Below are 17,068 nucleotides of genomic sequence, written 5' to 3' on the forward strand. Positions count from 1 at the left end.
AGCCAGTGGCAGATCTAGAAGAGCTTAAGGATGATGGGGAAAGGCTAACAAAATAGCTGCGAGAAGTTTCGAAGTTTTGAAAATGTGAAAATCCTATTCTCAGAAATATTAAAAGTTAATTAATCATTATGGTTTTATGGAACCAATGTTGTTTAACATTGAAGGAATGATAATGGAATATTCCAAAATTGGCTATTCACGCAGGAAAATAAAAATATGTATGTAGGGTGTTCTGCTCGAGTTTCTCTTTGTGTAGGGAGTACAAAGGGTAAGGAGTGATTAGTAGTCAGGAAAACAAAAATTTTATTTTATAACACGTCAGAAGAAAGAGAATAATGACCGGAGGAGGAGAGACAGATTTGTATTCCTCTACATCACATATGGCCAACTACGGCCCAGCGGGACACATTTGATCCTCGACAATGATTTATGTGACCCGTGGCATTTACAAACAATTTATGCTAAATTTTGGTTGGTATTGTTCGGAAAGATAACTTTGCATCATTTGTCATGTAACAGACACGCTGTGTAAATAACAGAATACTCCAAACCCATGTATATTAACTATTTCTAACCCTTTTGGGGACGATGCATGAACGATTTTTAACTTATGCTCCTGTGATACGTAAAAGTTAACTAACAAGCTAACTGTTCCTTTGTGTGCTACCATTATAAGTTTATTGGAATATTTTTGTCATGTTCTAGTTTAGTCTAGTTATCTTTCTTTCAAATTAGTCGTTTATTGAAAGTAATGAAGATACTCCTTTGTTATTATGGGAGCTCCGATGCTTTCCAATGGGCTCTTCAGCAATTTTTTAAGCAACTCACGAGTCCATAGAGTAGAATCAATTGCAAGGATACCACCGTAACGGGAAAAGTCAAGCCAGCGATTAGTTTCGAACGTGAGTCGTAACAATGTCCAAGCTTAGCGTCAAGACGCAAACCACAAACAAGCGAAATGGTATTATGGTATATCCGCGCGTAGGTGGAACACCGGTTGGCAGTTTAAGCGCTAAGCCGTGCCATAAGTCGTAATTAGAAGGTCTACCCATCTTTCCCAAGGATTGGGTTTCATCTCCCAAAGTTTGGTTCTAATTTGTATGCACTTTGAACAAATAATCTTATCTATTCTCGCGTCCAAGAAAAGCAATAAGCAAGGGAATCTCGAATGGTGCATGCTCGCATGAGATTGAATCATAACTTTTACAATTACTTTTATTTATATTCCTAAGATTTAGGAATAGAAAAAAAAGCTGTAAAGAAAAAGTAATTTTTTTTATAGAATCGAGTGTTCCTTTTTACGCGGATTAACCCTTTATAATATTCCAATAACAGGTAATTATCGCACATTCAGTGTAATTCTGTGTAATGAACTTCGAGTACAGAGCCTTATGTCCACAATCCCCTAATCCGAGGATTACGAACACGTTTCTAGATGTTTCACACCTAGGGAGTGAGACTCGAAATGACCAGCTTTCTCGTCTTTTTAGAACCATAAATCAGATAATAACTCTTCTTGACTCCATGTATGACTTTCATTGTAAGAACATTTCCTCTCGGGTCTTTCTTTCTGAATAGAATCTATGTATATTATTTACACAAATCTCCCAGACACGAGGCTCGAAAGTATTGGGGTCCAATGTTAAAAATATTAATATTTCATGAGATATTCCCAGTTTTTGCTTAGACGTATGTTTTATTAAAGGTGTTCGAACGTTGTGCAGTCGTATTATAAGTACCATGTAAATATCTTTATCATCTTTTTAACATTGCACCTTAATATTGTGTGAATAATTTTTTAAAACAAATTGTATACAATATTCATTAGTGATCCTTGTCTCATGAAATCTGCTACAAAGTGAAAGTTTGATAAATCGTTCGTTAAATATTGAATATCGGCATCGAACATTAAATTTAATCATCGTTTTCAACTTAGAGCGTAGCAACAATTGAATTATCCTGCAGAGTTATGTTCATGTTTATCCGCGTGTTTTCAGTTGCTTGCTCAGAGAATAACGGGGAAAATCCTCCTCGCACAATTCAATTATAACGTTCCAGCGAAGCTTTAGGTAGCGAATTGAATGCTGCCATAAGCACAGTCGTTCCAAGAAAAAGCTCAATACGTTAGCGCCTACTTTCGAAATAGAACGTTTCCTTAATAAACGTAAGTCGAAACTCTTTTTTAATTATATTCCAAAGCGTGCTCGATATAAAGAGCATCCTCTTAAATGACCGCTCTTTAAAATAAAAAACAGAACGACAAGCTCGATACTATAGCAATCTATTACTAATTGATAAAATCGTGGAAAAATATTGATATTATAGTGTTAAATTGCTTGGCAGCTAATGTGAGAAATATTTTTAAAAAATAACAATATTTACTACGCTTATTTATAAGAAAACAACACAAAAATTCAGAAGTATACGCGAGGAATGTTCCTATCGAGATTTTTATTGAGTTTTTACACTTATTATGCCTTTTACGAGCACAAGGGTAGTTAAGTTCGTCGATTGTCAAGTTTCACAGAGATCTTCGATATTATCATCCTTATAGCTACACTTCGTGGGTTATAACTATTGAGCTTATCACTCGATTCAGAAAATACTGGTCCACGGAGGTCGTCGAACTGTTACTCCCGCCATTACTCGTCGTTTCTATCTCTGTGTCTCTCTTCGCTGCCTCTCCATATTCGCTCTACCAATTGTGGATTATCTTTTACAGAATGCATCGAGACATTTTATTGTGAACCATTAACCCCTTGTGTTAGCATTTAACTGGTGACCTCGCCGTTCAGACTCGTCCATTTAAACCGCAGAGACCGAATGTGTCTGGATTCGAGCAAAACCATTCTCAAAATTAGATTCCGGTAGGTCTGGGAAAGCATAAAATTCTACTCCCTATTCGCAGGGAAATAGCATTTCCATTATCGTTCAAAATTAAATTCTAACCTTTCGTTACTTTTTTTTTAAATGTTACACACAAATATGACGTTACTTTTTACATATTGTATTCAATATTGGCAAAATCAAAAACAAACGTACATTCGATATAATAAATATAATATAAGAAACCTGAAATTCGTGGCGTTTACGAATGAAAAATTGAATAAAACATGATTTCTGCTTCTACGACGTGCCTACATTTATGCAAATGGACGAAAAAGCGTCAAAGTAATAAAAAAATATGACAGAGGCAGCCTTTCAATGGCCTTAAGAAACTGATTTGATTTTTTCACGGCTTCGTCTGATTATGCAGAACGAGTCGTATAAATACAGTAATATCCTTTTTACGATTCAGGATAAAAAATAATAGGATAAGAAAGAAAGCCGAATGATTTAGCAATGCCTACATTTACTCAATGTTATTTTTCCCCACGAATATGTTTGAAACGAACAACTCCGTTTTAAATGGAACCATATTTCCTTGCATAAATCTATGAAGTAAGATATCGTACACAACATTAATACAATGCAAGAAAATACACACGTTCCATTGTCAATGTAAACGTATGCATTAAATGTGCTCGTTGAATAACATTTTGATGTGCTCGATTGTATGTTTGTGCGCGTTTTCATCTATGTCTAACTTGTGTTCTACTCTGTGTACCATTGTATGCCGATGGGCAGATGGAAACTGGAAGATACGCAGGTCCTATTGGCCAGAATTATTCACGCTGCCTTGATCATACGGTTAACAATAAGCCATATACCTTGAAAGCGTCGACCATTGCTCTATCTACAATCGCAAACATACGCCTAACCCACCCTTACGTGCCCTAGCTTAGTCATTTTGTTTAAATTGAAATATAATTTTATCTTTCGTTTGATTTTACCAAGGAGGATCAAACAATACTTTTTACTAGATGTTTGTCTTTAATGTTTTTCGTACGAAGGTTTCGTGGGTCATAATGATCACATTATCGCTTGCACGGTTATACGGTGAAGTTAATGCATGGAAATTGTTTTGCTCGATAACGTGAAAATTTAAGCCAATATGGTGAGATTAGATTAGAACGGAATCGTGTATGCGTTAGTTATTAAAATCACCGCGGACCTAGGACCCGATTTTAGCAGGACACTCCCGTTTTATAGCACTATTATCGCTGTGATTTAATTACTTATAACTTTAAGGATAAATACTGTAGAGTATTAAAACTTGCAATTGTGGCGAACGCAAAAAACAGGCATGACACTCAACGCGTTAAACGAAATTATTTCATCTTTCTAGAGACACTAATCCCTAAATGTCCAATGGTTTTTTAACAGAAAAAATTCTAAATTAGAAATTTAATGTGTTAAAACTCTGAAACCTTGGGAAGAAATCTTAAAACTCCAGACACGCCAGAAACTGTACTCCGTTGCGCTATAAATGTTTTCTTCCAAGCATATTTGTTGAACGTGAGAACTGTTGAAAAAAACAATAAAAGAAAGATTCCCTCGGGAAACAGCTAATCTTTAACAAATCAAACAGACTGGCGCCAGGTCAAATTGGTCATTTAATTAAACGAAGGCGCTGAAAGCTGGAAAAAGGTTAAGGAAGTATTCCGAGCACGAGTACGAGGTAATTTACAATTTTCCTCGCGCGACCAAGTAGTTCTATTGGATTACGATTAAATGGCAAAGAGTATTTTCCTCTGCGTGCAGAAGCACTAGTTCACCTTAGCATGCGTGTCGTGACACCATATTCTATCAACGTCATTTATCTATAGAAAGAATCTAATGTTCGTAAAAAATTACACGTACAATCAGAAACGAGGTGACTCTACGTAAAAAGGATAAGTCGGAAACGTAGAATTAAATGGAATACCATCTCAGTATTTGAAATGTCTTGTGACAAATATAATTTCTCAATACGATCAAAATTGCGAGAGGTGAAAAGTGGACTGCTTAAAATGGGGATCAGCGAAGGAAATCTTTTAAAAATATCTAATATTCAGATTTAAATCGGAAGGGAATGCCCGCTGGGTCTTTCGGAGAAAATACGAAGAATTCCATTTTACGCTGACCTTAATTGCATGACTTCTATTATCCGACTGGAAAATAAATGGAGAGTGTTCAAATCATAGGAATCCCGAAATGAATTGGGTAACGTTATACTATCGAACTGGCTTCGCACATTCTCACCATTCCGTGTACGCGATATCGAGATGCCGTTCTGTTGAAAAAGAATGCAAAACGGATGCCACTACCAAGAGTTTATTTTCGTTGCGTTCTTTCAATTCCACGTGCGCAATCTATTTAATACTATGCACGGTAATAAGCTATAAGCAAAAATTTGGAAAATAGTAGAGAACATGCGAGGAGAAATATTTGAAGAAATAAAATATACAGAGTGCGTGTTATTCTAAATGTTAGAGAATAGAAATAAAGGATCTAAGGTTGTGTAAGTTCTGAGAATAATGGAAAATATAATGCTTCTATGCAATGTGTACAAAGAACGTACGCGATAACGTGGAAGCCTTGCAGATTTCTTGGCTCACTTGCCGGAAACCTTACGAACGTAATTTTCGTTTCCATTGCAATTTAAATGGAGTTAATGGTACCAAGTTTTTTTAACAAAAAGAAATAGTACGTTGACTGCGCAAATGACCATACTTTCAACTGCATGAAATCCATTAAATATCCTGAATGCAGAAACCTACTTTGTACGTAATTGAAAAAGCAATCCATACTTACGTTGCAACAACATTATTATCGTAATTTAAACAAAACTCTGTTTCCTTATAATTTTAAACTAAGATCTTTTATAAAATACGAGTAAACTAAATCGAACGTTTAACATACAAAATATGTCTGAAAGGATGTAATAAAATTTACTACTACTACCAATACTAATAAGCGTGGGTACAAAAATATCCTTTCGTAATGTAAGACGCGTCAAATTATTGCATAAAGCGAAACGAACCATCAACAATTTCATGTGACTTCACCAGATCTCCAACTAACTAGAGTACTCGTTCTGTACAATATTTGTTTTGAGTGCGTCCGTACGTTAAAGACAAAAGATTTCCAGTTCACATGTTTTAAGACTTTTCCTTAATCTTGAAATGTATAATACGCCATACAGAATATAGCCCCTTCAGACTCACTCTGTATAAGTGAAATCGTAAAAGTTTACTCGTCCTGTCCTTTTAAAGCAGCATATCTAAGAAACATATCGCGACAAAATCAATTGGCTGTTCAAGATCGCTATCCCACTGTACCATTTAACTACCGCGCAGAACTTGGAAATTTCGCTTGTTTTCTTGCATTATCTTGATCAAATAGAACGTCGAAGAGTGAATCGTATACACGTGGTTGTAAACGAATGTAAGGGATGATCGAGCAACGGAACGACCAAATAATTTTGCAATTCCTGACGGGAAATCCCACAGGTGAAAACTAAGAGAGCGAAGGCATCAGCGTGGATATGACCCAAGGGCATTCACGGCCTTGCGGAACACGAATGCGCCCCGGAAGTCCAGTTACACGATAAGTACAATGGGAGGTGGCCCAGATTTTCTCAACGATAAAACTAAGCTCTTCGACCCAAACGTGTCTGGGAAGCAATGTCATTAGCACTGTGATTTACGAATGAACCGTCGAAAATCTCCCAACGAAAATGAATCCGAACGCGATCTAAATCCGGTTATTTTCAATTACAAGTACAATGGAACGTTTCTAAATTCCACAAATACGTCGACGATTCCTACACGCACACCTGGATATTCCAAATATTTGCCGATTCATGGATTACCACCGCGAGTAAGTTTTTTTAGAAACTGGATTAGTCATTTCTCCAAATACATTCGACTAGTTTTCTCGGCGAGTTGTGTATTCTGTGGGCCGAGAAACGCTGTGAACAGATTGGTGGTGAAAATGAGATTGCAGAGATCGATGAAGCAAATATGGACAAAGGAAAATAGCATAGAGGAAAATTTGAAGGACGGTGGATTTTTCCAGATTAAACAATTATCCAAATACGTCGAATGGATTTTTGAAAGAAAAATTGACGTAGAACTTCACGAATCTGTAAGTGCATTTACTTATTTAAGCAAAACGTTCGAGAATCGTTGAAAGTTCCAAAACTCATCAAGACTGTAAGACCAATCAAGACTACAAGATCTATTAAGACTTTCAAGATCAATCAAGATTTCCGGATAGACAAGACTCTCAAGACGTTTTGGTATCGAATAATGTTTCAAACGTTTCGGATATAACGCCACAAATTCGAATCGATACAATCCGGTCTTGAGCCAGCCACTGTATAAGGACCAATAACAATTACCTCCTTCGATATTTCCGAAACTGTGAGAACGAGAGAACCAGTTTTCCAGTAAAAATTGTACGATATTAAAGAGACCAACGTATGGTGGGAACGATTTTTGTGCAGATGATCTCGTTTATAAGATACGAAACTCTATTTATTCTCACGAGACAGTACTTTTTTTTATTTACCTACTAATAGCAATCGCTAAGTCAAATACAACGAGGTATAACATTAAGATCGTTCAAGATAGACAAAGATTACTGATGATAAAAATGTGCTGTTACGTTTACTTACATGAAGACAAGTATGATGACGAATAATGAACTACACGAAAGATAGCCTACTAACCATCCGTGACAACGTAAACATGGTGAGATTAGTATCAATGGGTCGATCGTACACGATGTATTCATTTGCAAAACAACTCGACATGACACTCTTCTTTTATTATTAAGATGACGTGAAACATAAATAATCCCGATCTAGTCGAAATAAAGAAGCATTACCTATTATTAGACCTGAACTTCATCCGAAGACAGTTTTGTTATCTATTTGGTGAGATTGGAAGGGTATTATTTATTATGAGCTACTTCCACCCGGCGAAACGATTGATTCTGCGAAGTACTGTCCTCGACTAGACGAACTTAAGGCAGCAATTGCCATAAAACGCTCGTAATTGGCAAACAGTCGAGGCGTTGTTTTCCACCGTGGCAACGCTAGACGTATCTTTTGGCGTCCAGAAATATTTGTTAAAATTCGATTTGATTTCTGCTGTTATTCGATTCTACGCGAAATGTATCGTTTAGCTGATCGATCATTTCATTAACGCAGTAATATTTTAAGTGCTTCGAACATCTGCTAAGCTTCCTTTCCCCGCAATCTACATTTTCAAATTATTCGTTCATTAAATCTTGATGTTTCATAGGTACAAAGTTATACGAATAACATTAATATATTCATGGAACTCACCACCCTAACTCGATCGACCTAGCTATCGCTGATATTTTCTAATTGCGACTGACAACACGGCCATGACTCGAATAACGTAGTTTCGGTCTGTTCTTTATTATTCTAACAGGATCATTTTCTGCGGAAACTGTCGCGAACGTACTAGCTTCCGGTTATAGTGATTGCTACACCAATAACGCAGCATCTTGGAAAATACTTTCGTGAATTTACAGAAAGCAAAAACGCATTTTACGAGTGTCTCTCGGAGACTGAAACATTTACGAATGCAATATCTGGAGCACGATATTCTACGAAGTTATAATATTAGTAAATTTATATGTAAATAGTTGAATATTGTGCAAGAAGTCTCTAGTAATATACAGAATGAACTTAGTCACTAAGGTGAACACTGTTTCTATCGAAGATAAAAGAAAAATTGTGCAGTGTAGTGCAATTTTTCCAAAAGTAAAAGAATCGATTCTATAAAGTACTTTTCTCGTCTCTTTGTCTTTATTAAATTCTCAAGAATTTTTAAACGAGATTCTCGAGCCCCGAATAGCAACGAAATAATTCTAGGATTCGTTTTTCTAATAAAACAGAATCCTGAAAAAACATGGTTGTTATTTAATAATCGTTTGTTTCAAGCAACGATTAATCCAGATAACTAGCGTCCAATTACATAACCTTGGATATAGACAACTGTATTGCAATACGCGGTGCCACGCGAATTCTACGTGCGTGTCACGAATGTTCCACGAGCTCAACTGCAAATCAGTGGAATCCGTGGTGTGTTGTCAGTTGCAACGAACATATCGAACGAACATGTGATTACTACGGGCATTTAGTCTCAGGCCAAGTACATACAACTCTAACATAACACAAACTCTATGAAGCGAACATTTTGCAAACATAACTACGTATCGTTGGAATTTTCATTGGTATCTAAACCACCAACGCGACATAAAAATTGTCTGATGTTTCGTGATGTCTTCGTGGAAATATTTACTCGCTATATGGGTAATTTTGAGTTCATTTATAGACCAAACTGAGACACTCGAGAATCCTGACAATATGATTATACGAAACTATAAACGTGGATAATATAACAAATACATGACGTAAGACATTTAATAAGCTTAATGGAGGGTGATATATGTAACGAAATAATAAGATAGACTAAAGATTGGGTGACAAGGGCTAATAACCACTGATTGACAAGGTCACTTATACGTGACAGCAGCTGTCAAAGTGTTGACAACTTTCACTTTTTTGTCTAATGTTAGCATTACTCAATTTCTTTTATCACTCACTTCGTAACGTACGTCGTACAAGTATTTACTATTAATATTTTTAGGATATTAATGTTTAGGTCTATCATTTGATGAGTGAGCATAATTTGTATTGGGCGATTGTACTATCGTTGACTTATTACTCGTGATTTCGATTAATTTGCGATTACTTTTCTAATTAATTATTAAAACTAACCACGGTAATCATGCGACAAAAACGATTGAACAAGTAGATTGTTCCTTTTTTTCCTTTAGAATGTATTTTTCAATTTACTCGAGCTAATGGCGTAAAAGTGAGACCGGCAGTAACATAAAAGGTATTATGTGCTGTCCTGTAACGTGTTTCGCTTCATCAGACTTTCCAAAAAGTGTCAAAAAGGTTTTTTTACAGGCTACTAGCACGAATATTTTTTTAATGAAACAGACTCACGCGTATACATCGTACAAAGTGATTTCGAGTCTCGCTACATTTTCTATAATTATCTGATTAGTTGAATATTTTCTTTGGTTATAAACGTTCAATGAAACATGTATACTCTTGGCTTGCAAAAATAAGATTTTTCCCCGAAACGATTTGAACAGACTAGAAGTATTCTCTTAAGAGCACGATTCTTATTTTATACAATTCGTCCGTGTAATCTTATTATTAATTTAAGTTTCGTGCTTAACCTTTGACTTCAATTTACCAATTTATTCCTCGACTCGTTAACTTAAATGTAAGTTGACTTTTAATTCTCTGTTCTTCGTCGGTTCTTTTTCTTCTCCTCTACCCTAATTAAAGTCCGTATTTTCTTGTAAATTATTATAACTTATGTATGCTCAGAAAGACTCGAACACGAAGTTCGACAAAATTATAAATGAAAAATCATTACAATATTGCGGTGAAAATTTCTGCATGTAATTTCCGTCGCTTAATTAAATACTATAAAAATAAATTTAAATAAATTTTTCTCAACAATTGCACAAATTGTCAAAGACAAAAAACATTGTGCAAGTATAATAATTAAACGAAATACTGGACGATGTGATAGTTACCATGTCTAGTTACACAGTTAATGAACCTTCTTTGTGCTATTAAACAGATTTACATACATTTTCTTTGATGCTTCATAATATATGTACAGTATAAATTTACATTTTCTACCGAATGCTATTCTTCGTTTGAACTTTTTCAAACACTGGTTGAAAAAAATAAAATATTAATTGAAAATTGGTACCGTATTAATTGGAAATGTACTTATTTCAGGTAGTAAAAATGATGATTGTCGTGGTGGTGATATTCGCGGTCTGCTGGTTACCTTTCCACGTGTATTTCATCATAGCATCGTACCTACCCGAGATTACGAACAAACCGTACATCCAAGAACTTTTCTTAGGCATTTATTGGCTCGCAATGTCCAACAGCATGTACAATCCCATAATCTACTGCTGGATGAATTCTAGGTAAAATATAATTTTTAAAGACCACGTAGTCACCTTTAAATGGTGCCTTAAGATTTAGATTTAGACTGATGAATTCATAGCAATGTACATTTAAAGATAAGTACAGCAGACTATTTGGCAGACATGTTTGTTCGAATAATAATACATTCGCTTTTCCTGATGCATTCATATTCCAAATAAAATAATATAATTACATGCTGTTATTAGTTTAACTTGTTTGGTTGCTAAGTTGAACAAATTTTCTAACAGTGCATTTAACTATGAGGAATTATACTCTGTTCATGATTCAAGCAATTTAACGAGATCACTTTCTGATTCAATTTTAATATATTTTGTGTTTACCAATATTGCTCATCGCGTTTTAAATTATAAATTATGTAATTATATTCTTATGTGGGATTTGTGGTAAGTTCTGTTGCATGATATGTTATCGAAGAACCGCATAAACCGTCGAAGACAAATCCACGTAACGTCAACTCACCCACAAACTGAATGAAACGGGTGCCGGACAATTGATTCGAAAATAGCCATTTTCCGGAACCGCTTTACACGTCATACACAGGAATTGTTTCCGTGCAATTTACCATATCCTGGTGTCATCGTTTCATACCAAATAACTGAAATACTACGGCTATCAGTAACGGACGATTTTGTCACAGTGAAAAATGTATAACATCTAGTCCTTCAATATTTCTACGTCTCGCATTTAAATAAGATTTTCTGCGAAAAGGAAATCTCAATTTTCAACGCCAACGCAATTTCGTACGAGTTTCCTCATTTTCAATCCAAACACGTTCGACTGCATAGTTATCTAACCATCGATGGGATCAAACGTATCGCGAGTTGTATCGAGACCTAATAAAATATGATCGAATCGTGTATAAGTACATAAAAGTAGTTCCCATCTTCGCGAATTGATTCCTTCCGATCCTCTTTCGTAAAGCGGTAATTCGTGAAAAGAGAACTACCCGTAAATATAATCGAATTCCAATGAAGTATAATCAAATCGATGATAATGGAACGTATATCTTCAAAATGAATAGTCGGATCGATATAAAACGAAAACCGTTTCGAAAAGGGAGCTTTTCTGCTTCAAATAGTGGCACAGTTACGAAGAAAACACGAATAGCTTCGTAATTAGACTGTTCTAAGAGAAAACAAACTTCTTCGCCTATGAAATTCTCCCTTTTCGAAAGAAGAAAGGCACCTTTGAATAAGTTTTGAACCCATTAATTTAACAAATAGTGAAAGTTATTGTATCTTTTAGATTTCGAAGGGGATTTGCTCACTTCTTTTCCTGGTGTCCATGGATACGCATCCCGATGGAGCCCGCGTTATCGCGATCAGAGGCCGTAACGTCTCGGTATAGCTGCACCGGAAGTCCTCAGACACACACTAGGATGTCACGGAACGGTACGTCCTCCTGCACGTCCTCGGAACGTCCTTGCACTACATCGTCCACGACACCCACGAGCCAATCACGTTTCGAGCACGACGCCGCCCAAACGGACGAACAAAATTCTTACATAGATTTGCACGACCTCTCGACCAACATCGCTGAGTAACAGAAAATTGGGCAGTAACTGTTTTTTTATTCCTGATTACTTTTCTAATTTATTAATAAAAGTAATCACGATAAGAAAAAAAAGTAGTTATAAATACCATCTATAGCCTCTAATTATAAATCAGTAATTTGTAACGATTCAATGAAAGATCATTTTAGCTTCACTAGCTCTTTTATCATTAACTTACTCGATCGATCGTAAAGCGTAATTAATGATTGACGAGTTACTCGTATTCGAGTTAATCGTTGATCACTGGCTTGGTAATCGTTAATCGAATTGAATTTTGCCCAACATTGTTAGTAACAGAATCAAAACAATGATTCTAAATTCTTAAGTTCATTTTTTACACGAAAGTTTTTGCGTACAACAGAATATAGTTTTAAAAACTGATTTTAACGAACGAAGAAAAAACAAGGAAGATCGTTTTAATTCTTTTTGCACTTCCGCGCAAAACAATCGCAGATCAAACTACGAGGACCATCGAATTTATCTCGAACAAATGGAATAAAGGACCATTACGTTTCTCTTTATATTTCGGAGAAGTACCACTCAGGGCCTAAAATACAATTATAATAACAACTTGGATTTAAAAATGCCTTCGACGGAAAATAATAATTATAAATACTATTAAGTGAAAAATAATGAAAAGTACAGTAACAATTAATGTTATTGATACTGCTTACATTTTATCTAAGCCAATCGGAATATACAGTCGTATTAACGAAAATAATGTAATGATAAGTCGTATCGATCGTTTTTGTATATTATTTAAGTTAAATATGAAACTGTTTATTACGCGTTTTATACATTTTAGGCCCTGGTTCTATTTTCATCGAACAATACTCAAATCTCAAACAACATATGGGAGCTTGAAGTTACTTCGTATTTTATAGAAAACACAAACTACAGAAGATCATTAATAAAGTGAGGTGGTGTAAATAGATCTTCGTTAAACAAAACAACTACAATATGAAAACCGTCAATGTTACAGTATTTTGCGAAATTAATTTACAGTATATAAAAATTCTACAATACTTACAAAGACAACTTAATAAGCCAAACAAAATAAAAAACAATATATCTTTAATAATCAAATTTCAATGTTATTCCACCTCATCTTAACGAAATGTAAAACATATATAAAAGAATACTAATAAAAAATTGAAGTATCTAATGCCGATTTTTATGAAATTTTGCAGGTTTGTAAAGCAGCCAACAAATATGGACCAATTATTTTTTTTAAGTGAAATAACACTTAGCTTATGGGGTGAAACCGCTTTCAGATGTTACGACTCTCTGATGCTATCTTATAAATAAAAGAGGATTCAAGGTCCTAAACAAATTTACCGTCGTTTACACCAGACTCGACAAATGTTATTTGAAACTTCCTTAACTCTCTAATAATTTTTTGAATAGCATGAGAGGGTTGAAAGTTTGAAGCTTCGTCCCTTAAACTTGCGATTCCCACCAAATTTGCAAAGTTCCGTCAAAATCAGCATCACATGCTTCGCGGATGTTCCCAGTTAGAATAAATTATGACGCAGTAGAAGTCGATACGCATGAATCGATGTATCGATGCAAACAAGACCTATTTCTAATTTCAATAGGCACAGCACGAATACCTTTGTACCTGCAATCAGCTAGAGGAGGAAATGATCGTTTTCTGGCTCATCATCGAGGGAGACAAAGGATAGATACCTCGCAAACTAGAGGGCATGTATCTTGACAGGAGGAGGTAAATCCTCAGCAACAACGAGTACATACCTGGATATAAAAGTACATATCCAAAGCAGCTACCTTCGTCAAGGTTCAATTGACTCAAGAAATACAGAAGAGTAAACGCCGATTCTCTTTTATTACTCAAGATCCGTTACTGACCAGAACGAAAGCTCAAATATTGTTGACATTACACGATATAAACATTAATTGTCTGCTAATGAATAATTAGAGTTTCTGTTTTGATGTAAATACCACTGAATCGAGCTTCAAAGCAGTGTGATGACAGCAGATAATCGCGTTAGAGTTCCTCCTCACCCGCATATACTTCACATTTATTTAGTACAAACATATAATAGAAACCACACAGTTTTGCATTTTCTACGTTATTATACGATGCACAGAGTTAGAAAGTAATTTTGCCATTATTATTGTTAAATCATCTATTGTAGAGGAAAAGCGACATCAGTTCTGAACGAAATTTTTAGCTATACCGAATCATATGTTTTAATCAACTATCGTAAGGCTTATGACTAAACAAAAATTACTCAATACTGTCCATAGTCTACTTACTCGTGAATCACATTCCTCTCAACTCAGAACTGATTCTATTTCTCTCTATAGTAATCTTATTCGTTGTTTGACCTAAGTATAAACAATAATGGACCAATGATCTACTTACAAACTTTGTTTCTTCCCTAATGGAGAAGGGTTGAGAGAAATTATGGAGAATTCATATTGAGAATGTACACTACGATATAGACTTAATATGCGCTACTTGTTCGTGGTGCATAAGGTGCTTAATTAATTACTATCCGTGTTCCTATCATATGTATTAGTAATCGTGATAATCTGTATACCAAAGAATACTAATTTTCATTGGACAAAGATATTTCCTGTTTCAAACTGTATTTTTTTAAGAAACGAAACTCATTCTTAATAGTATGTTCTAGTAATATACAATTATTTGTTATTTGTTATTTCGAAGAAAAAAAAACAAGAAGTTATAAACGGTAACAAAGTAAATGAGACATCCTTTGTTCTAACTTTAAAAACTGTGAAGAATGAACATTAATATTTAAATTTGAATTGTTAAAAGGTACATAAATTTGCATATCAATGACAATATTTAATTAGAATTTAATATTTAAAGATGTATTTAGTTAATTTTTATACAATCTGAATGCAAAATCTTCAAAAAATTTCTTAAGTATTTACCACACACTCTCTTGTTTTTATTAATATCTATAAAACTGCCAATAAAATATTGCCTCCATTGTATTTTAAATAAGAGAAAATTAATCAATTTTGTCTTTTTTCAAATCAGAATAAATAATCTTGTCTTTCCTAATTAAAAAAACAAAAATAAATAAGAACTCCTTGTCCAACATTGAATTATAATATCAGACACGTGCATGGAAACTAAACTTATGCTTTATTGAAAATGTCCAGAAAGGTAATATCTTTGGTACCAATTTCTGTTTAGTTCATCAATTATAATGCGGAGCAAAAATACTCTGGGGAAAAACAAACGCTTTTTAATATACCAATTAAGTGTACATATAGACGTTACTGTATTGAATGTAATGAGGGAGGTTATTGATAAGATAAAAAAATGAGTATATTGTTCAATATGTACAAATAAAATATGTTAGCATTAATGTAAGAAGCTGTTTTTGTTTGTATACAAATATGAATGCTCCACGGATAAAAGGGAGGATATTAATTTTAACGAAGTTTGAATTTAACATTTGTTTGTATGTCATAAGAATATCGTACGGTATACAACGAAAACATGGAGAACGTTAAAAAAAATAATGAAAGAAAATGTAAAGTTGTGGCATTACGTTGGAAAATAAGTTTTCGTTTCCTAAATAATACTAAAATTTGATATTCTCCCTTTTACCAATGGACCCTTCATATGTTAGGGAGGTCGGGTAGAGATTCACACCTTCCGTCACTCTACGATATTCCTTATGCTGGAACGGTAGGAATGCACTTTACCACTTCACTACGTCACTCACCGATACTATTCCAGCAACTCCGATTGATCTTGCTCGAAACCGAATAAGGAACTGATCGAATGATGGTACGATTGATAAGCTGGATTCCCATCACCGTAGTTCCCCCGCTCGGTTTCGGGCAGCACCGAACTGATTCACCGGAATAGAATCGTTCCTAACATAGGTAATGCAACAAACAGATACCCTGACCGGCACAAGAGATATTGAAGAGTGGGGAAAGATACGAATCTCTCTAGTCTCTACCTGGTCTCTTTGCTTCCACTGCAACTAAAAATTATTATGTAAATTGATGCACGTGCAACGTCGTCTTTGTGGTATTTAAAAACTATATCAGTTTTTAAAAATTTGGTATACTTAATCGAAATTATTTCCATGTAACGTCTATTTTTTATTTCAATTTGATACAAATTAAAAGTACTGGAGGTAATAAAACATGCTTTAATGTTTCTACGAATTTTTGATTTTAAAACACTATTTTGCGGTAAATAATCCAAACGTATAATTAAACCTATTGATAAAAAATGAAGGATATAGCTAGAACATAGACAAATTTCATATTTTGATTCTGTTTGCTTTTTTGAAGTAATGAAGCAACTATCTCTATCTACCTACTTAAGCTTTTGAGTAACTAACAATTAAGTAATATTTAACTGATGTTATTATATTAAAAAATTCAAACTGCAGAAAAATGATATTTCATACATAACAACCTAATGTAAAGTGAAGACAAAAAGATATATGATATCAAAATAAACACTTGAAAATGATATTTGTATTTCTTTTGTATGAAGTATTTCATCATAGGAATAATAACATTCTGTATGTATAGATATA

The 17,068-nt window shown here is 34.5% G+C and overlaps 1 protein-coding gene across 4 annotated transcripts in view; it reads left to right on the forward strand.

Annotated features, from left to right (window-relative positions):
• LOC143346869 (tachykinin-like peptides receptor 99D) overlaps nt 1–17,068 on the forward strand; it is a 127,525-nt gene that overhangs the window by 82,497 nt on the left and 27,960 nt on the right. The window contains exons 5-7 of one of the 4 annotated variants that reach the window (XR_013080523.1): nt 10,733–10,929; nt 12,197–12,342; nt 14,102–15,882. Coding sequence is in view for 3 of the 4 variants with exons in the window: in XM_076775450.1 (XP_076631565.1) it covers nt 10,733–10,929; nt 12,197–12,494 (495 nt within the window). In the remaining variant the exon portion in view is untranslated. Of the gene's footprint in view, nt 1–10,732; nt 10,930–12,196; nt 13,543–13,693; nt 16,998–17,068 lie in introns of those variants that run through there. The other 3 variants (XM_076775453.1, XM_076775452.1, XM_076775450.1) reach the window with 3 other exon arrangements.

The sequence above is a fragment of the Colletes latitarsis genome, chromosome 10 (assembly GCF_051014445.1).
Source record: "Colletes latitarsis isolate SP2378_abdomen chromosome 10, iyColLati1, whole genome shotgun sequence".
Taxonomy (NCBI): Eukaryota; Metazoa; Arthropoda; class Insecta; order Hymenoptera; family Colletidae; genus Colletes; species Colletes latitarsis.